Raw genomic sequence first — 23,304 nt, 5'->3', positions numbered from 1 at the left:
GAAGGTATGGTACACCAATACTGATGGAATAATGATGGAATAACGAATTAGGGGAGGACAAAGAAGACCACAGACAGAGTACTGTCTAACTGTCTAGGGAGGCCAGAGACGACAAACCTCACTCAAGGAAAAGGATCTTAAGGTGAGTATAACCAGGGCCAGATTACCGCATAGGCAAACTAGGCATTTGCCTATGGCCCCGCGCATTTGGAAGCCCCGTGGTCCAAGGGGTTCAGGGGCTCATCCATGGTGCAAGTGCAAAGGGGTCCCTACCTAAAAAGTTCAAGTGTTCGGAAAGTAAAACTGATTTTTAAAAATTAATAAAAAAAAAATGAAATAAAATAAAATAAAAATAAATAAACCTAACCATAGATGGCAACACTCAACACGCCTTTGTTTACATCAGAACAGCTGTGTTTTCCCGCTAATGGGTGAGTATGGGAGATTCCTCTCCAATTTTCTGTAGTAATTACACGTTATCTAGACTTGTACTGTGACAAATTAACTGAAGTGTTGTTGATAGACATTGATGTGTATGGATAAATGTTTGTTTTCGCCTCTAAATGTTAAGGGAGGTATCTGATAGGGTTACTTGACCAGTAAAGACGCATGGACCAGTAAAGACGCATTTTTGGTAAAAATACTATAAAGAAAAACCTAAAAACGCAAACTGACTTTCGTTTGTAGGTTTTAAAAGCACTTTGTCCTGTCTTTAAGTCTTTATCATTTCAATAACAGATCTCAATTGATTGATGTTCTACATCACTTCCGTCGCAAATGCTTAGTTTTCAAGTTGCGACGGAAGTGATGTAGAACATCAATTAATTTACTACATATTTCCCCAGAAACACATAAACCACATCAGAAAATCGTTGGTTGGGTGAAATTGAAAATTGTCCCTGCATTCTTTAATTCTCATGTCCTTATCTATGGTGGTAGGCCATATATCATGCAAAACATAATGATTAGTTTAGTTATGAAAATGGTAATATAAATACCATTGTGCATTGTTCTTGGACTCAGTATGATTTCTGTTTAAGTATATTGGAGATCAAGGAGGATGAATTAGTAAAATATTCGTAGCCCAAATCACTAACCTAATCTATGGTAAAAGTTCTGTATATGACTCCTTTCTGGTAACGTTTTGAATTTTTAGATGCGCAGCCAGAGGAAAGGGGGCTACAAGGGCCATATCCCCCCAATTGACAGAAAAACATTAATAATAATTAAAAAATTAATAATAATTGATAATGAAAAATTTGTATTTGCATGATTACAGACAGTGATACATCCTCATTATGGCATCTCGTGAACGTGATGTTGCACGTTCTTATGCGAGTGGGTCACAGAAAAGAAAGAAGAAAATTCAAGAAGAAGAACAGAAAAAGAAAGATGTAGGAAGCTGCAGAAAGATCACAGACATGCTCACGAAAACAGTTTCTGATGTTACCAGTACAGTTGAATCTGCAGATACGTCAGATCATACAGGAAGCCCTCCCTCCATTATTACTCAGCCAGCATCTACTTCTTTTGTGTCTCCTCTCAATGTCTCAACGGACATTTCATCCACAGGATTTGTCTTAAAAGATCCTGCCTCATGGCCAAATGTAATCCCAGATTCTCTACGTAATGCTTTCATTGCAGAAAACTTCGGTCAAACTCTGAACATTGGCTTTAGGAAATCAGCAAGGATTTATGATGATGGAAGTCGTCGTTGTTTAAAGTCATCTATGTTTTATAGGAAGCTTGCAAATTCAGAAATTGTGAAAAGATCATGGATGGTATACTCTGAAAGCTCAGGAAAAGTGTACTGTTCAGCATGCAAGCTATTTTCTACCAAAGAAAATACCATCACACAGGGGGTTCAATGACTGGAAAAATTCCAAGCGTTTCGAGGAACATGAAAACAGCACCACTCACAGGAGCTGCATTTTAGCCAGTGTATTTCGTACACAGAAAAAAGGCCTATTGGATTCTCATTTGGAAAATCAAACTGAAAAAGAGCGCACTTATTGGAGAAAAGTTCTAGAAAGAGTTGTTGCTGTTGTAAAATTCTTAGCTCTAAGAGGACTTGCTTTCCGTGGAGAAAATGAGGTTTTTGGTTCGGAAAACAATGGCAATTTCCTAGGGATCATAGAACGGTTAGCACAATTCGATCCATTCTTAGCAAATCACGTGTCACGCCTTGGGAATGCAGGAAGAGGCACTGTATCTTACATGTCATCTACTATATGCAATGAATTTATTGAACTGATGACTAAGAAGGTCCTCAATAACATCATAGCAGCTGTGAAAACTGCAAAATATTTTGCAATAAGTGTAGATTCAACACCAGATATTTCACATACAGATCAATTGACATTCGTTGTTCGCTTTGTCGACTCCAGTGGTAAGCCTGTAGAGCGCTTTATAAAATTCATTCCTCTTTCAGGCCATGATGGAGAAACAATGATGAATGTAGTACTGGATACTCTGCTTGAACATGATATCTCTATTATGGATTGCCGTGGCCAGAGCTACGACAATGCAAGTAACATGTCGGGTAAATATAATGGATTGCAAGCCCGTATCAAGCAAATCAACCCACTTGCTGAATATGTGCCCTGCTCAGCACATTCTCTTAATCTTGTTGGGTCATGTGCTGCAGAGTGTTGTGTCGCTGCAGTTTCATTTTTTGGACTTTTACAAGCACTCTTTAATTTTTTCTCTGCTTCAACGCATCGGTGGAGTATACTCAAGTCAACCATTCATGGAGATGTCATCAAATCATTATCAACAACAAGGTGGTCAGCGCAGCATGATGCAACACATGCTTTGAAAGACAGCTTTGCTGAAATACGTTCTGCTTTGATCCAAATAGCAGAGGATGAAGACCAGACAGCAACTACAAGAAGCGAAGCAGCCAGCTTAGCATCAAAATTGGAAGATTTTGAATTGGCCTTACTCTGTGTGCTTTGGGACTGTATACTGGAACGGTTAAATGTCACGAACTTCAGAAAATTGAAATTGAAATGGCTACTTGTGCTAACCTCTATGCAGGCTTAGTGGAATTTGTAAGCTCACTTCGCAATGATGAAGCTTTTGAAATGTTTGAAGAGAAAGCTAAACTGCTGGTGAAAGACTACAGTTACCGGGCTGATCATCAGCGGTCAAGGAAGAGGAAACGCAATTTTGAAGAGCCAGACAATGAAACTGTGTTGCTACCAAGGCAGAAACGTAAGACAGCTACATACTTCGTCATTCTGGATTCACTGATTACAGAATTGGTGAAAAGAAAAGAAATCTAGCAGAATCTCAATGACAAGTTTGGATTTCTGTTAAAAATTACTACTGTGCCAGATGCAGAATTGAGAGAAGCTGCATTAAAGTTGCAACAACACCTTTCAGCAGATGTTCAGGACACATTTGTTGAAGAAATAGTTCATTTTTCTGGGTATATGAATCAGATTAAAGCTCCACCTGAAAAATGTGCGCCCTCAGCTGCTTTGAAACATTTAAGAAATACAGGTATCTCAGAAACCTTCCCTAATGTTGACATAGTGTATCGCCTTTATCTAACACTTCCAGCTACTAATTGTGAAGGAGAACGTTCATTTTCTGTTTTGAAAAGAGTGAAAACCCAGCTCCGTTCAACAATGAGCCAAGACAAATTGTGTAACCTAGCCTTGTTGACCATTGAGTCTGATCTAACAAGAAATATTGATTTTCAGAATATAACTGATGATTTTGCCAATATGAAATCCAGAAAAAGTTTATTTAAGAAGTGCCTGTGAATATAAACAATTCTTTACTTTCTTGAGTTTATATGATTTGATAGTCTTATGCATAATGTAATGATAACAATAATGGTCAGTGATTTATAAAGGGAATAATAGTGCTGTAGTGGTTATGCTGAATATAATAGGTACATGATGTCACTACTTTAATAGCCTAATCTAGTAATACTATGCTGTCTTGAGTTTATTCTCTTTAAAATACATGATTTAACAAGATAGTTATAATGGCTGTTGGTAAATGGTTTTGGTTGTCTTGATGTACTTTCCCTATTAAATTTAATCTAAATAGCCAGAATGTATTTAATTAGACCTTAAACAGGCTCACACCGACCCCCCCCCACCCCCAAGCGGGAAGGGGTCTCTTCGCTTCCCCGTAACTCAAAGGGGCCCCGCCAATCTGAATAGCCTAGGGCCCGGAGACTTCTTAATCCGGCTCTGAGTATAACACCAGGCACATCTCCGAGGCACACATCAGTCAAATAGCTGCTGCAGCAAACGGGAGCCTGGAGTTTACATGGAGAGCTCCGGGGTCAACGCCCCCGAGGCCCGGTCTGTGACCAGGCCTCATGGTGGTTCAGGGTATGATCAAGCAGGCTGTTACTGCTGGCTGCACGCAATCCAATGTACGAGCCACAGCCCGGCTGGTCAGGTATCGACTTTAGGTGCTTGTCCAGTGCCTGCTTGAAGACAGCCAGGGGTCTATTGGTAATCCCCCTTATGTATCCTGGGAGGCAGCTGAACAGTCTCGGGCCCCTGACACTTATTGTATTGTCTCTTAATGCGCTAGTGACACCCCTGCTTTTCATTGGGGGGATGTTGCATCGTCTGCCGAGTCTTTTGCTTTCGTTGCGAGTGATTTTCGTGTGCAAGTTCGGTACTAGTCCCTCTAGGATTTTCCAGGTGTATATAATCATGTATCTCTCCCGCCTGCGTTCCAGGGAGTACAGGTTCAGCAATTTCAAGCGCTCCCAGTAACTGAGGTGTTATATCTCCATTATGCGCGCCGTGAAGGTTCTCTGTACATTTTCTAGGTCAGCAATTTCACCTGCCTTGACAGGTGCTGTTAGTGTGCAGCAATATTCCAGCCTAGATAGAACAAGCGACCTGAAGAGTATCATCATGGGCTTGGCATCCCTAGTTTTGAAGGTTCTCATTATCCATCCTGTCATTTTTCTAGCAGATGCGATTGATACAATGTTATGGTCCTTGAAGGTGAGATCCTCCGACATCATCACTCCCAGGTCTTTGACGTTGTTTTTTCGGTCTATTTTGTGGCCGGAATTTGTTTTGTACTCTGATGAAGAACAGCATTCAGACATTTCAGTAAGGAATCGTTCAGGACCCTTTACATTAGGCCTATATTGATGTATGCAGCACCAGTTTGGAATCCACACCTAGCCAAGCACATAAGGAAATTAGAGAAAGTGCAAAGGTTTGCAACAAGACTAGTCCCGGAGCTAAGGGGAATGTCCTATGAAGAGATGTTAAGGTGACAGGAGAGATAGGGGGGATATGATAACATATAAAATACTGAGAGGAATCGACAAGGTGGATAGAGACAGGATGTTCCAGAGATGGGACACCGCAACAAGGGGCCACAGATGGAAGCTGAAGACTAAGATGAATCACAGGGATGTTAGGAAGTATTTCTTCAGTCAGAGTTGTCAGGAAGTGGAATAGTCTTGGAAGTGATGTAGTGGAGGCAGGATCCATACATAGCTTTAAGAAGAGGTATGATAAAGCTCACGGAGCAAGAAGAGTGACCTAGTAGCGGCCAGTGGAGGCGGGGCCAGGAGCTGTGTATCGACCCCTGCAACCACAACTAGGTGAGTACACACACACACACACACATACACAACACATGAAACACAGGTTCAGCTATCAAAACTTTGGGGTCCAGTCCCTGGACCCATTATGTACCTCTGTAATGTTTTGACTGCCACCCAGAGGATGGGTATGGTGTGCAGAATATAGATATTAAACTAACATGTAACATACACAACACACACACACACACACACACACACACACACACACACACACACACACACACACACACAGAGAGAGGTGAGTATGCACACCATCGACAAGTACCTTTGACAACCACTAACTAATACAACAGGTTAAGTAATGAGTAATAACATTATCATTTCAAAGAAATTAAGTTATTTAATATTTAACTTTCCTGTGTTATTTAATACACATTGTGCAATAAGAATTTCCTTACACATCGAGCAAAGTCGTTATAATTTTAAAAATAAAAAATGTAGGAAGAGTATCGGCCGAAAATTGGGTATCGACATCGGCAGGAATTTTGGTGTCGTCCCATCCCTAATTCAAACCCATGAGCTGAGCCAGTAGTTAGCGCACTGGCATACTAGTTTTAGTACTGTCCTGCTACAGGTTTCAACCCCACCCATTCTGTGATTTACCAAATAATGTTTGACAAAGCAACAGGACTAATATTAGAATTCAATAAATTTATAGCACTGAGACCTAAATACAGTGCTGAACATTCTACAAAGCTATATTTAGCCCTTTCAGGGTCCAAGGCCCAAATCTGGAGTCACGCACCAGTGTCCAAGAATTTAAAAAAAAAAAAAATTGTTATTTTTTCTTATGAAATCGTAGAGAATCTTTTTGTGAAGGTAATAAAACAAAAAGTACGAAATTTGGTGGAAAATTGACGAAATTATGCTCTCGCGAATTTTGATGTGTCAGCGATATTTACGAATCAGCGATTTTGCCGACTTTGACTCCCATTTTAGGCCAATTACCTTATTCCAATCAACCAAATTCTTAGCTATTTCACTAGTATTACTTCTATTCTATCGATTGAGCACAAGAAATCGCCAAGTCAACTGTTTCAACTACAAAATAAAGTGATCGGAAATTGTTAATTTGGCCAATTTAACACAAAGTTCAAAATATTCCAATTTCAAAATAGGGTCCAGAATAAACAATGTAGGCATTCCTGGCACTAAACTAACATTTCCTCTGTTCATTACTTATGTTTTGAGGCTTTACAAATAAATTCCATTTTGATTTTTATTCACATAATGAATTTTTATTCACACCAAAAAATAGAAGATTTACTGTTATTCAATACTGTAATAATTGTATAAATATCATCACCATATTTGTGAATGTATATTAGACCCACCAGCTGACGTGTATTAGATGTGTGAGGTCGTTTGTTTACTCTTGAATATCGGCAAAAATTTAACATTTCCCCTACTTTGAGCTCAGTTTCAAGCCATTTCCAGTGCTAAAACCAATCAAAATCATCTCTATTTCTGTAATATGTCTTCCATTCTATCAAATGAGACCAAGAAATCGCAAATACAACTATAAAAAACATACGAAAAAACACTGCAAAGTTGCTGTTTCAATCGAAAAATCATGATTTCATTTTTTTTCTCTCATTATACACAGTGTGCTGCAGGATCTGTTTTATGTGGTGCACACATACCACATATATGTATTCTCTCATATCTAGGCCCAAATGTACCACTCACAGTTTATCAGAGTGAGCTGAGCTCATGGCGTAGATCTACGGTTTGGACACTCACCATAAAGCCGTAGATCTACGGGACGGACCCTGAAAGGGTTAGTATTGCAACTTGACTAAAATGTATACTGTGCTTAAATATCAAAATAAACTCAATTACTGATAGAAATTAGCTGAATCTAAGTACCTGTAGCTTCGCAGGTCCTGAAGCTCAAGTGATGAGTCCAAATCTCCGAGATCCTTAGCTAAGTCCTTGGCTAGTGATCCCGTGTATAAGCTGTCTGGGTCCTGCTGAAGGAGTCGCAATGTTCTGGCTAGCTGAGGGCGCCTCATAGTGTCTCCTTCCTGAAACACTTTCCCCGTAGCTGGGTTCACGAAGACACTGCTGGGTACAGGAGACAGTGGAGGGTCATCCAGTGAACTTGTGATATAAACACCCTGATTACGCATCCATGTTAACATTATTATATAAGTATTATAATAATCCATATAATAGCATGGATATTATCACTGTCATTGATCTTTGCTAAGAAATGCTGAAACATCAACCATTATTTGTATTATATGACCATTGTCTCCGTGGGGAAGCGGAAAAGAATTCTTCCTCCGTAATCCATGCGTATCGTAAGAGGGAGCAAGGGGCTAGCAACCATTTCTCCTGTATAAATTACCAAATTTAAAAAGAAAAACTTTCGCTTTCTTTAGGTCACCCTGCCTAGGTGGGATACGGCCGGTTCGTTGAAAAAAATTACCATTGTAAAATCAGCTCATTATAGCATCATCATTACCACCCCTTGAATTTCCTTGATCAAAGTTCCATTGATCAAGGAAATTAGAGCTGCCCTTCCTTCTTTGGATCAAACTTTATTACCTCCGATTCCTCTGGTAATGCATGACCCTTACGAATTTAGAGCTTACTCGTTAAAATATAATAATTAGTATTAACAGTATCATTCACATTAATCTTTGCCAAGACGTTTCACGTGTGTGTATCAAAACACAATGTGAATAACTCCAAAAATGTCGAATTTGTTGAGCATCGTACCTCATGCTAGGCTGGGAGTAGATGTTCTGGGAGGCACTTCTGAGCGCCCTGGCCAGACTGGAGGTGACGGTATAACCATTCTCACATAGCGTGATGGTGGGCTCCAGCAGGTGTTCCCAGGGCACCCTGCCTCCTAGCTGTTTGTACAGCTGACGATAACCATGTGCAGTACCTGGTACAGACAAACGGACGCTGCCTGGAAAGTAATGTGGGTGAAATGGCGAATGAGTGAATTAAGTTAGGATGGGAGATGTGACAAAGGCTGTCTCTCTCTAAAGTTCTAAATTATGCCTCTGTGTGCATATACCTTGTGTGCCATCCTGTATTATGTGCCAGGAGAGCTTTGATGCGAGTCCTGCTCATATTATGACCCACTAAGAGGACTTTTTTTAGTTGTCTCACTGAAACCTTCAACTGGCTTATGAGTCTAGTTCGGAAAAAAAAATTACATCGTAAGATGTGCTGGTAAGTCCTGCAGCTTATTTAAAACAGAATAGGATCGCCGGGGGGGGGGGCGCTGACCCCCGAAACCTTCTCCGGGTACGCTCCAGGTATACACAGTAGTGTCTTATAATGTATGCAACACTATGTTAGAATGTAAGATAAGGTTGTATGACACGGGTCCGTTGTGCCACATTCTACTCTTACACTGTTTCTAATAAGTGCCTGACACTGAATTTGCTGCTGAAGCTGATGTTATCCGAACATATTAATGATGCTTTCGTGAGCGTTAATCTCAACAGAGTCGGATTTCGTCATCATTTAAAAAAAATAAGTTAACAAAATCATCGAGGAGTATATTTTAGAATTTATAATACACTAAAAACCAGTAATATCCAATATAAAGCATGTAAATGAGAATTATATAATACCTTATCTTTGTCTCGAAGCATTGCTAGCCTCCAGTGACATGAGAATGACACTTTGCCCACAATTTTCAGTTATAAAATATGCAATTACATTACTAAACAACAGACATGAAGACTGATTTACTCACCTCTACCGACGGAGTCTCCCTGAGCAGGAGGAGGGTCACTTGTCATGGCATTAAGGGAGTACGCCTTGCCTGTGGCCCGCTCATAGTAGATGAGGAGAAAGCCTCCTCCTAGACCCACAGACTGAGCATTAATCACTCCTGCACACAACAGCCCCGCTATTGTTGCATCCGCTGCACTTCCACTATTGCCTAAGATTTCCCTGTGAGAGGTGAAGGTTGCTACAGTACATTGAAAGTATTGAGTTGCGTAATATTGCTTCAGTTATATCTAGTTTTTTAGTTGTATATATTTGCGTTTTATGTGTTTTTATATGTTTCCTTCAGAAAAGTGCAGAGCCATGGGAATAACTTTAGGATATCAGATAAATACAATGACTGAAGAAATTAAGATTGAATTTAAATTTAGCAAGTCATTCAAGAAGGGGCAATAAATAAAGAATAGTTCCTAGGGCCTAATAAGAGAGGATATCTGAGGACCTTAGGTTACGATAGCAAGAAGTAGAAGTAGTAAAACAGTTTATCTTTGCAGAAGAAATTATCATTACCCTAAGATTTATGCAAATGAATAAGCTGATGCACAATTCAGGACAGTTGAGGATACAATATGGCAGGACTAATGGTGTTCCTGAATTAAAAGTGACCCATGTATAATGTGATGGCTCGGTAGTTAAGGACAGAGCGACAGGATGTTCTGTATCGGCATTACAGACATGAATAGGAAACTTGTGCTAAATAATATTCCTTGAAGCAGGCTGAACTTCATACAATATATGCTGGTGTGAAGCATGGATTTTTACCCTGATGAATAAACTTACAACACACTGTATTTTTTATGTAACTCACGTTAGAGTGATATCAAGTTCCTCTTCATTAGAGGCCACTTACCATAATGATTTTTTCATTAGCATTATACGTACATGGCGATATGTGCACAGGGCTGGCCAGTGTCAGTAGCTACTGCTGCCCTGTTGAACAAGCCGTGCTGTGATGCTGATGACAACGAAGGCCCTGTTGCTACTTCTTCCTGTGGTCTACTAAAGCTCCTCCACAGGTTGCCTGGCTCCTGTAAGGGGCAGTGTTGATTCCTTAACTATTCTGACTATATGATTGGAATTATCTACTTCTGTCATAGTTTTGTGTAGTAAGAAGGTGGGGTCACGGACATCAGTACTAGAATAATAGATAAGGAGAGATGGAGGGAAGAGATGAAAGACGAATTAAATTTTGAATTTTATTTATAATTTTACCGGTAGTTTAATATACTGTACATCCTATGTCATTACTGCGGACGGTAGTGTAAAAGCATATGGATGCACAAATACCTAATAACTAATTCGTAAAGAACTAAAAAACTTTAATAATAATAATAATTATCTTTATTTTTTACTAGTACATGTACAAGGTAAACATTCCTAGCTGACATCAGTGACATACCATACAGAAAGCCGCTTGTTACGCAGAACATTTCGGACAAATTAGGTAAATTTTGTACCCAGGATGCGACTCACACCAATCGGCTAAACCCAGGTGCCTATTTTACTGATAGATGTACATGGACAGCAAGTGTCTTAAGGAAACACGTCCTACTGTTTCCACCCGTACTGGGGATCAAACCAAGGACCTCAATGTGTCAGCGTAGTGCCCTAGCAATCGAACTATGAGACACCAATGATACATTTACGAGGCATTTTATCATATTTACAAACCTACTTATCTATTCAAGCTAATTTAGCTTATTTCCTCCTCAGATATACCTGTCCAGATATGCCTGTCTAAATTCATGTTACAATGGATAGCTAAAGTGTAGTGAACACTTGACAGAGCTCAGTAATAACCCACATGCAGACAAATTCAGAAAATTAATTGCTTTGTACATTTCAGCTTCTGCTGAAGAGGATCTCAGAAGGGAAGCGAAATATACAGATCAATAAATCTTCTGAGTTTCTGTCTCCGTGTGGGTTATTACTGAGCATGTTAATTACAAACATTAAAGAAAAGCACCACGGTTGACCTACTGGCCCATGCTAGGCACGTCTTACTTGACCTACTGTCCCATGTTAGGCAGGTCCTAGTTGATCTACTGTCCCATGCTAGGCACGTCTTACTTGACCTACTGGCCCATGCTAGGCACGTCTTACTTGACCTACTGTCCCATATTAGGCAGGTCTTACTTGACCTACTGGCCCATGCTAGGCACGTCTTACTTGACCTACTGGCCCATGCTAGGCACGTCTTACTTGACCTACTGGCCCATGTTAGGCAGGTCTTACTTGACCTACTGGCCCATGCTAGGCACGTCTTATTTGACCTACTGGCCCATGCTAGGCACGTCTTACTTGACCTACTGGCCCATGTTAGACAGGTCTTACTTGACCTACTGGCCCATGCTAGGCAGGTCCTAGTTGATCTACTGTCCCATGCTAGGCAGGTCCTAGTTGACTTACTGTCCCATGCTAGGCACGTCTTACTTGACCTACTGGCCCATGCTAGGCAGGTCCTAGTTGATCTACTGTCCCATGCTAGGCAGGTCCTAGTTCATCTACTGTCCCATGCTAGGCAGGTCCTAGTTGATCTACTGTCCCATGCTTGGCAGGTCGTAGTTGACTTACTGTCCCATGCTAGGCAGGTCGTAGTTGACTTACTGTCCCATGCTAGGCAGGTCGTAGTTGACTTACTGTCCCATGCTAGGCAGGTCGTAGTTGACTTACTGTCCCATGCTAGGCAGGTCGTAGTTGACTTACTGTCCCATGCTAGGCAGGTCGTAGTTGACTTACTGTCCCATGCTAGGCAGGTCGTAGATGACTTACTGTCCCATGCTAGGCAGGTCCTAGTTGACTTACTGTCCCATGTTAGGCAGGTCCTAGTTGACTTACTGTCCCATGCTAGGCAGGTCATAGTTGACTTACTGTCCCATGTTAGGCAGGTCCTAGTTGACTTACTGTCCCATGCTAGGCAGGTCCTAGTTGACTTACCGTCCCATGCTAGGCAGGTCCTAGTTGACTTACTGTCCCATGTTAGGCAGGTCCTAGTTGACTTACTGTCCCATGCTAGGCAGGTCCTAGTTGACTTACTGTCCCATGCTAGGCAGGTCCTAGTTGACTTACTGTCCCATGCTAGGCAGGTCCTAGTTGACTTACTGTCCCATGTTAGGCAGGTCCTAGTTGACTTACTGTCCCATGCTAGGCAGGTCCTAGTTGACTTACTGTCCCATGCTAGGCAGGTCGTAGTTGACTTACTGTCCCATGCTAGGCAGGTCCTAGTTGACTTACCGTCCCATGCTAGGCAGGACCTAGTTGACTTACTGTCCCATGCTAGGCAGGTCCTAGTTGACTTACTGTCCCATGCTAGGCAGGTCGTAGTTGACTTACTGTCCCATGCTAGGCAGGTCCTAGTTGACTTACCGTCCCATGCTAGGCAGGTCCTAGTTGACTTACTGTCCCATGCTAGGCAGGTCCTAGTTGACTTACTGTCCCATGCTAGGCAGGTCCTAGTTGACTTACTGTCCCATGCTAGGCAGGTCCTAGTTGACTTACTGTCCCATGCTAGGCAGGTCGTAGTTGACTTACTGTCCCATGCTAGGCAGGTCCTAGTTGACTTACCGTCCCATGCTAGGCAGGACCTAGTTGACTTACTGTCCCATGCTAGGCAGGTCCTAGTTGACTTACTGTCCCATGCTAGGCAGGTCGTAGTTGACTTACTGTCCCATGCTAGGCAGGTCCTAGTTGACTTACCGTCCCATGCTAGGCAGGTCCTAGTTGACTTACCGTCCCATGCTAGGCAGGACCTAGTTGACTTACTGTCCCATGCTAGGCAGGACCTAGTTGACTTACTGTCCCATGCTAGGCAGGTCGTAGTCATAATCAACATTCTCTACCACAGCATCTATTCATCTCGCTCTTAATGCTATTTAGGCTATATCCTCCATCACACTTCTTGACAATTTTCCTCTCACAGTGCAAGATATATCAACTAATGCTTTTAATTTCCTTTATGGAACACTCCAAAAAAATGAATTATTTATGTAAAACTTTGAAAACCCTGTTGAAACACTGACCGAGGTAAGGAATGGGAAGGAAGTGTTCGGTGACGGGTGTGGGTGAGCACTGTAACGGACACTGTGAGGGATGGGCGAGAGTGTAGAACCGTAGATGTTGGGCGTGGGTGCAAGTGTAGATGTTGGGCGTGGGTGCAAGTGTAGATGTTGGGCGTAGGTGCAAGTGTAGATGTTGGGCGTGGGTGTAGGTAGACAATAAGGTCATGCATGGGGCGTGGGGAAGTAGACATGGGCGTTGGAATTTACCTGTCTGTATAACAGTTTAAGATAAGATAAGATAAGATTTCGTTCGGATTTTTTAACCCCGGAGGGTTAGCCACCCAGGATAACCCAAGAAAGTCAGTGCGTCATCGAGGACTGTCTAACTTATTTCCATTGGGGTCCTTAATCTTGTCCCCCAGGATGCGACCCACACCAGTCGACTAACACCCAGGTACCTATTTGCTGCTAGGTGAACAGGACAACAGGTGTAAGGAAACGTGTCGAAATGTTTCCACCCGCCGGGAATCGAACCCGGGCCCTCCGTGTGTGAAGCGGGAGCTTTAGCCACCAGGCCACCGGGCCACTTAGCTTAGTTTATTATGCTCATACGGACCGTAATAAACTACTAACCTTGTATAAACTTTTTTTTTACTAATACTGATTTCTACTTCCCTTTCGTCAGCCTACATCCATTATTCAATATATGTAAGGAGTCCCGGAGTCCAAGAGCTAAAACTCTACCTCAGTTAACGTAAGTAGTCTGGTTTACCTGGAGAGAGTTCTTGGGGTCAACGCCCCCACGGCCCGGTCTGTGACCAGGCCTAATGATGGATCAGAGCCTGATCAACCAGGCTGTTACTGCTGGCTGCACGCAATCCAACGTACGAGCCACAGCCCAGCTGGTCAGGTACTGACTTTAGGTGCTTGTATAATTGTAAATGATAATGTTTTTGTTGGCTGAAGCAGTACTTACTGAAGAGTGAGACGAGCTGCTGTTGGATGTGGCTGCCCATCTGTCTCGGGTAAGTCCTGTAAATATCACGAATTAGAGGTGAAAGAAGCGTAGAGAAAGTTAGATTATAAGTGTGGTTTGTTAGGAGTTAAAGCATCTCATAAGTTACAGTGGCGTTGTGCTGTAATTATTGATATAGTTAGTGTAACAATTCTTTAACCAAATACTACTACTACTGTACTACTCACCAAGGGTGACCCCGACGGCCACTAGGATGAGAGAGATAAATGCAGCAGCCACACACGCCAGCGCCCTCCTCTGGCTGATCCGTTGCCTCCTGATGATGAAGGAGCTGTAGTGATTTTGATTTTTAACTTTTATAGCATTATTATGCATCTCATACCAATCTGGTTGGTGCTGGGCACTCTACACCCATCATGTGGTCTGTAGCTACACCACAAATATGATGTGGACGGTAGTTACACTTACACCATACTTATACGAGTACAGTATGCAGAAATCACTTAACACTTATCATATAAGTGGTACTCAAGCACTGGAGGCAAACTTCACTTATGAGAGAAAACGTATAGTGTATGAGAGTCGTGGGTTGTGGATTCCCCACATTGGTAACTACCACTACTGGCGACTGATGGTCAAGACTGCCGATGAGAAATAAACGTGAGGAATAACGTTGGTTTCAGATAACGTTTCGGCCGGTGATTTGATAAAGCTTCGTAAGGCTTAAACCAGACGTGTTTAAGAGTATCTAATTTCTTAGTGTATATATACTAAGAGAAACACCTCTTGATGTATACATACTTCATGTTATAGTTCTGCCTACCTTAACCTACACAGAATAAACAGTAAAGAGTTCAGCATAAGATTCTAATGCAGTTAAATATCAATATTGAAAATTTGAAGCTGATCAGAGGATCCCAATCCACGTTATCGCATGGAAATTAATACCTCAGTTTCAATAAAAATATGGCAAGTCCTGCGAATATCACGAACTAGATGTGAAAGAAGTGTAGAGAGATTTAGATTATAAGTGTGGTATGTTGAGAATTAAAACATCTCATAACTTATAGTGGCATTTTGCTGCAATTATTGATATAGTTAGTGTAACAATTCTTGAACCAAATTTGGCTATTATAAAGCCCAAAACCAATCTGTAAATTTCAGTAAGATAGCTAAGTTTTGAAAGCTTAGAGCTAAGCGGAAGAGGGAGTGTCGAGGGGCTGAATAGAAATCAATATTTTTGTTTGCTTAATAAAACTGACGGATTAAGACCTAGACTAACAACAATACGAATATTCATATGAGCAAATTACACCAGTTTTTATGTTTGAAGTTGTTCAAAAGTTGTATTCTCAATTTGCCGCACAGACAATACCCCACATTTTTTTATTATTAAAATGAGAAAATTGGCACATTATTCAAAAACACTCCCAAACTTTCTTTATTTAAGATATACTAGAATTTCGGATTTGAAGCCGATAGGAAGAGTCATTCTCCAGTTATTGTAGAGAAACCAATTTAATAAAATTTGCGAATTACATTTTACATAGCCCAATAATTATAATTATCAACATAAACCTTTCTTTCAGTAGAAACAGTCATCCCTGAAGGCTGAAACCAATCAGAAATTCAAGTTTTTCGATGAGCGATTCTTAAGTCTCTTCATGGAAAAAATACTACGTCATTTTAAGAATAAATGTGTTAAATTAGGAAGTACACAGTGTTCTAACAATGTGAACTTTCTTACAATTAGGATACACCATTATTGAAAGTTTGAAGCCACTCAGAAGAGGCTTTCTCAAGTTGTCGCACAGAAACCAAAATCAGAAAAAGCTTCATAAAATTGACAAAAAGAAAACTGCTCTTCCAACAGTTTCACGAACTGTCTTGTAATTCTAATTATAGTTCACTACCGCTGAAAATAAAAAGTTCATCGTATTTGCTGATCTGAAGTTTTCAACGAAAACTTTGTATGAAGAAAAAATAATTCAGACAACCACTATAAGTTTTCTTTAATAAAGTTGTTTCCTCCGTAATATTGCTGCTTCACAGACAGCTGATCACAGGAGCACATAAATGTACACTTAGAGACCATAACATGACAGATAAAAGAGGCATTCAATAACTAGGGGGAATATTCATACAAGAATTCACAAGTATATACAACAAAACCCGAGAAGTTGGAGATGCAGAAAGGTGAGCTCCATCTACACAAAGTGAGAAGAGTTATGTGCATGCGCCCCGTGGCCTGGTGGCAAAAGCTCTCGCTTCACACGGTGAAGGTCCGGGTTCGATTCCCGGCGAAGGGGTGGAAACAGTGGACGTGTTTCCTTACACCGGTTGTCTATGTTCACCCATCTGTAAAATGGGTACCTGGGTGTTAGTCGACTGGTGTGGGACAAAACTGACCTAATTTGCCGAAATGCTCTGTATAACAAGTGGCTTTCTGTGTAATAGTATGTCACTGATATCAGCTAGGACTGTATACCTTATACATGTACTTGTAGTAAATAAAGATATTATATTATTATTACAGACACACACACATACACGCACGCATATACAACAGGCTTAGTGTCTAATTGACATGTGCCTAGGACAAAATGGTAACTAACTAACTAACTGACTGACTAACAAATCTACTTACGGTGGTGTGGACGGGGATGAAGGTGGCGGCCACTGTGTGATGACTGAGTACGATCCAGTCTCATCTTGAGAGTACTGGTACAGTTGAGCACGTAGCCTCTTGCTACGTCGTCCCATCTTACTTTAACTGGCTGTATGCGTCGACTGATAGGTGAATGCACCACCGACGTATGAGTGTACGCTTCGATAGCTGTCAAAATATGCGGATGTCTAGTTCTGTCTGTCGAAGAATAGCGGCTACTCACGTCGTCACTTATGGTTAGGGATCAAGGTTCGTGTTTGCTGCCTGCATAGTTCCTGCTGGTGACGTCTACCTGTTATGTCGACATTTTGCTCTCTGTACTAAAATGTGACCCTTCAAATAGGAGTCTTGCCTTAAACACTGCTGGCCTCTATCTTTATACACTCTGGCATATATCTTTATACATTCCTGGCGTGTATCTTTATACACTCTCGCGTCTATCTTCATACATTACTGACGTCTATCTTTACACACTGCTAAAGTCTATATACCGCTCGTGTCTATCTTCATACATTACTGACGTTTTATCTTTAAACACTGATGGCGTCTATATTTATACACTGGTGGCGTCTGTCTCTATATACGGTTGGCCTTTATCTTCAAACACTGGTGGCGTCTGTCTCTATAAACTGTTAAGTGGTTCTTAACGTGGATGATTTTCTGAAGCTGAGACACAGAAGAAAATTTTGATAAGAGTTTAATACCTGTAAGATGTAAACGTAATTGTAAACTTGGTCAGTGAATGTAAACTAGATAAAAAAATATTTTTTTTATGAATAAAACCTCTGAATGTGTATAGAGTATTTATTTTCTTGTTATTGTGGTCGCTTCCATGGCTGTTTATTTCGATTGTTCACTGTGTTGTTCAATAATTATCAGTGATTGTTCACTCTATGTCAGCGGTGTGAGGAATGGCTGCCTGCGTACCACCTTACGTAACCAAGGAAGCATATTTATTTATTTATCAAGACTGGATAAATTAGCAATGTATAACCAATGATATATAGGGTAAAGAGGGGGAAAAAGGGCGGCATCCCATCTTGGACTACGAAATTGAACACTGAACTAATCAATTAGGACTCCTACTCATTTCTGAAACATTGCAAGCTCCTGAAGATGTGTTGCTTACACCACGAAAGGCATAAAGACATCCTTCAACTTCCCCCTGTGTTGTTTTGCATGTTTACATATATTTCTTTTTACGTTACCTATAAAATTACTTTCCACATTTCCCTCTAGTATTTCACGCATTTCATGAATTTCCAGCGAGCATTTCTCACAGATGTTTATTACCATTCATATCCCTCCAAAGAATTGGAGTTACCCATTCTTTTTATGGATCAAACACGATTATCTCTCATTTCCCAGACAGTCTAACCATTACAACTCTAGCGAGTCCTCACAGGCATCCCAGACCCCCAGACACCTGTACATCAGTGCACGCACAGCTGTACTATAATTCACCCTCCAAAGAGGCTGGGGAGCCGCAGCTAAACCCCCCTCAATAGACCCAGGGGCTATAGCTCAACCCTCTAAAAACTCGTCTCTTATTCTCCCCCTAAGTTCCCTTCTTCCTGGTACAGAAATTCTGGCGCCGATCCTGATGGAACCCAATGTCTCAATTTTCAAAATTTCTTAATAAAATTAACAATTTAGCAACTAAATATTCCAAAAACAATCCAAATCTTCCTCTACGACACACCAGCCGTGAAAGTGTGAAGGCGATCAGCATAGTCATTCTCCAGTTATGGCACTGAAGTCTAAATTAAAATTTATTTACTGTAAATTAGCAAATTAGCTGCTCCCCCCTCAAAAAAAAAAAATGAAAACCTTCACGTGAGTAAAATACACCAGATCTGAAGGTTTGAAGTCGATTAGAAGAAGCATTCTCTAGTTATTGCGGTGAAACCAATCACTCTTTAACTTTGTAAATTTGAAAAAAATTGAACCTACACAGTCGAAAAGTACAACTAATCTTGCTTCAGGGTAGACGCGTCAGTCTCTCAAGGTTGAGACTTTCTGACCAATAATAACACTCTCGTGTTATTATTTAGTAAAAGTAAGGCACACGATATCAAAAATAAAATTATCCAACTTAGGCCTGTACACTCCAGCCACAATCTGAATCTTCCCCTAACCAGGAAGTTTGAAGTCGATCGGAAGAAAGGTTCTCAATATTTACAATACTTTTTCATTCTGCGCATTCACTGCAGCAGAAAAATAACAGGAAAAAACACAAATTGCAGAATTTTTTTAAAGGGACAACGTTTCGTAATGTGCAGTGCTCTCGCTCCACAGAGCGAAACATACTGCCACTAAAAGCTTGTTCTGTAGCTACCATCTTCGTGATTACGCTGCCAGCAGCACCACACTATAACTTTCAGAACACAACACTGTTCTTGTGATGTGCACCACACTATAACTTTCAGAACACAACACTGTTCTTGTGATGTGCACCACACTATAACTTTCAGAACACAACACTGTTCTTGTGATGTGCACCACACTATAACTTTCTGAACATAACACTTTGCCTGCAAAGCAGCGCGATATATCTTGTCAAGACGAAGTATTCAGTCCCTCTACCCGTGATCAGAGGGATCAGTCTAAGGGACTGAACACCTTCAATCAAGGCAATGCGACTGAACTGCTTTTATAAACTCGTCAAGGCTAAGGGACTGTACACCTTATAATGATCTCCCCACGTCTTCCACTGTCTCCACTGTAAAAGTCTCCTATTTATTCCACTGGAGAAGCCTGCTGCAGAGGCGAAACGGATCTGAGCTACACTTGTTTCTTTATATCAGTTTGTCTGTACTGTCTGCCATTAATGTTTGATACCAAGAAATTACTGCACATCAGATATGTTCCTCTGCCGGCCTGTTCCATATGCGTATCATACCAAAACAATACGTAGAGTTGAATGTTATAAAGTGTATTAGAATGCAAGCCAGAGCATCACGCCAGAACCACAGCACAGTACATATGCACCACAGCACAGTACACATGCATCACAGCACAGTACACATGCACCACAGCACAGTACACATGCACCACAGCACAGTACACATGCACCACAGCACAGTACCCATGCACCACATCACAGTACACATGCACCACAGCATAGTACACATGCACCACAGCACAGTACACATGCACCACAGCACTGTACACATGCACCACAACACAGTACCTATGCACCACAGCACTGTACACATGCACTACAGCACAGTACACATGCACCACAGCACAGTACACATGCACCACAGCACAGTACACATGCACCACAGCACAGTACACATGCACCACAGCACAGTACACATGCACCACAGCACAGTACACATGCACCACAGCACAGTACACATGCACCACAGCACAGTACACATGCACCACAGCACAGTACACATGCACCACATCACTGTACACAGGCACGACAGCACAGTACACATGCACCACATCACAGTACCAATGCACCACAGCACTGTACACATGCACCACAGCACAGTACACCAGTAATTTATCGATGGTATACAAGCTAATAATTAGACACATGCCAAACATCTCGGTAACTTTATTTTGTAGTTGTGTGGCCAACCAGTGGCTCGGTTAATACGGTAACGGGGACATAAACACAAGTCTTCCGTTTATGTCACTTTACTATACTGATTCACCCACTGGTTGGTGAAACATTTGCAAAATAAAGGTACTCAGGTGTTGCAGGTGTCTAATTTATCAAAACGTAGATTCACAGCACAGTACACCACCACCTTAGTACACCACAGTACACTACAACACAGTACACCACCACCTTAATACACCACAGTACACTACAACACAGTACACCACCACCTTAATACACCACAGTACACTACAACACAGTACACCACCACCTTAATACACCACAGTACACTACAACACAGTACACCACCACCTTAATACACCACAGTACACTACAACACAGTACACCACCACCTTAATACACCACAGTACACTACAACACAGTACACCACCACCTTAATACACCACAGTACACTACAACACAGTACACCACCACCTTAATACACCACAGTACACTACAACACAGTACACCACTACCTTAATACACCACAGTACACTACAACACAGTACACCACCACCTTAATACACCACAGTACACTACAACACAGTACACCATCACCTTAGTACACCACAGTACACTACAACACAGTACACCACCATCTTAGTACACCACAGTACACTGCAACACAGTACATCACCACCTCAGCACACCACAGTACACTACAACACAGTACACCACAGTATACTACAACACAGTACACCACCACCTTAATACACCAGAGTACACTACAACACAGTACACCACCACCTTAATACACCACAGTACACTACAACACAGTACACCACACCCTTAGTACACCACAGCACACTACAACACTGTACACCGCCACCTTAGTACACCAGAGTACACTACAACACAGCACACTGCCACCTTAGTACACCACAGCACACTACAACACAGTACACCACCACCTTAATACATCAGAATACACTACAACACAGTATACTACCACCTTAGTACACCAGAGTACACTACAACACAGTACACCACCACCTTAGTACACCACAGTACACTACAACACAGTACACCACCACCTTAGTACACCACAGTACACTACAACACAGTACACCACCACCTCAGTACAGCACAGTACACCACAGTACACCACAGTACACCACAGTACACTACAACACAGTACACCACCACCTTAATACACCACAGTATACTACAACACAGTACACCACCACCTTAGTACACCACAGTACACTACAACACAGTACACCACCACCTTAATACACCACAGTACACTACAACACAGTACACCACAACCTTAGTACACCACAGTACACTACAACATAGTACACCACCACTTTAGTACACCACCACCTTAGTACACCACAGTACACTACATAACAGTACACCACCACCTTAGTACACCACAGTACAGTACATAACAGCACACCACCACCTTAGTACACTACAGTACACTACATAACAGTATACCACCACCTTAGTAAACCACAGTACACTACAACACAGTATACCACCACCTTAGTAAACCACAGTACACTACAACAGTGCACCAGCACCTAAGTACACCACAGTACAGCACACAAGCACAGTACAGTACACCACCACAGTACACTACAACACATTACACCATGACCTTAATACACCACAGTACAGCGCACAAGCACATTACACGAGCAGAACAGCACAACAGCACAGCACAGTGCTGCTACATGATATCTAACAGGTAGACTCACAGCACAGCGCGACAACTTCGTCTCACAACCCTCAAGGGCGGATAACTTCCGGTTCCTGTTGAAGCGGTGTGAAGGACTACTGTTATGGCTGCTCCTGTTGTGGTTACTCCTGTTATAGTTGCTCCTGTTGTAGCTGCTCCAGTTGTAGCTGCTCCAGTTGTAGCTACTCCTGTTGTAGCTGCTCAGTTGTAGCTACTCCTGTTGTAGCTGCTCCAGTTGTAGCTACTCCTGTTGTAGCTGCTCCAGTTGTAGCTACTCCTGTTGTAGCTGCTCCAGTTGTAGCTACTCCTGTTGTAGCTGCTCCAGTTGTAGCTACTCCTGTTGTAGCTGCTCCAGTTGTAGCTACTCCTGTTGTAGCTGCTCCAGTTGTAGCTACTCCTGTTGTAGCTGCTCCAGTTGTAGCTACTGTCGTAGCTGCTCTTGTTGTCGCAGTTCCTTTTATGGCAACTTGAAGAACTCTCCCGTTGTCAGTGGTATGAAGGAGTCTAGAACTGCAGCAGCTCCTGTTATCACTGTTGCAGTGAGGCTCGTGTCGTTGGCACTGTCACTCAGAATTCAACAACATGGTTTAGCCCACCAAACCGGATATCTCCCGTTCCGTCCTGAGTAACGGAGAACACCGCTGCATACCGTGAAGTGCTTTGGTAACTAGAATAAACTAGGACATCTTCCGAAAGTGTTTTACACACACTATAACATCTGGAGTGTTCTGCAAAATAGAACACCCCGGGGTGATGGGTTCTACACTCGCTAGAACATATTCGAGTATTTTCTCCATTACTATAAACAGCCTCTAGTGTGTTCTTCAACCACTAGAACGACTCAGAACACTCCCTGGTGTGTTCTGCAATCACTAGAACACCTTTATATGTGTTATACACATACTAGAACATCCCGATTTGCCTTCGGCATAAACATAACATCCTTGGGGGCGTTCTACACTAACTAGAACAGCCTCTGCTCTGTTCTCCAT

General features: G+C 41.7%; 1 protein-coding gene across 6 annotated transcripts in view; it reads right to left on the bottom strand.

Annotated features, from left to right (window-relative positions):
• LOC128694019 (scoloptoxin SSD14) overlaps nucleotides 1–22,784 on the bottom strand; it is a 33,406-nt gene extending 10,622 nt beyond the window's left edge. Inside the window, exons 1-8 of one of the 6 annotated variants that reach the window (XM_053784003.2) lie at nucleotides 22,332–22,784; nucleotides 16,986–17,710; nucleotides 14,566–14,654; nucleotides 14,339–14,394; nucleotides 10,247–10,392; nucleotides 9,330–9,529; nucleotides 8,333–8,528; nucleotides 7,475–7,672 (exon numbers count right to left, since the gene is read on the bottom strand). In XM_053784003.2, the coding sequence (XP_053639978.2) occupies nucleotides 7,475–7,672; nucleotides 8,333–8,528; nucleotides 9,330–9,529; nucleotides 10,247–10,392; nucleotides 14,339–14,394; nucleotides 14,566–14,654; nucleotides 16,986–17,101 (1,001 nt within the window). In that variant the 5' untranslated portion in view covers nucleotides 17,102–17,710; nucleotides 22,332–22,784. The other 5 variants (XM_053784002.2, XM_053784005.2, XM_053784004.2 and 2 more) reach the window with 5 other exon arrangements.
• Nucleotides 22,785–23,304: the final 520 nt, after the last annotated feature.

Source organism: Cherax quadricarinatus, chromosome 33 (genome assembly GCF_038502225.1).
Source record: "Cherax quadricarinatus isolate ZL_2023a chromosome 33, ASM3850222v1, whole genome shotgun sequence".
NCBI classification, from domain to species: domain Eukaryota; kingdom Metazoa; phylum Arthropoda; class Malacostraca; order Decapoda; family Parastacidae; genus Cherax; species Cherax quadricarinatus.
Note: the sequence above shows the minus strand (reverse complement) of the source record. Positions and strands in the feature narration are given on the sequence as shown.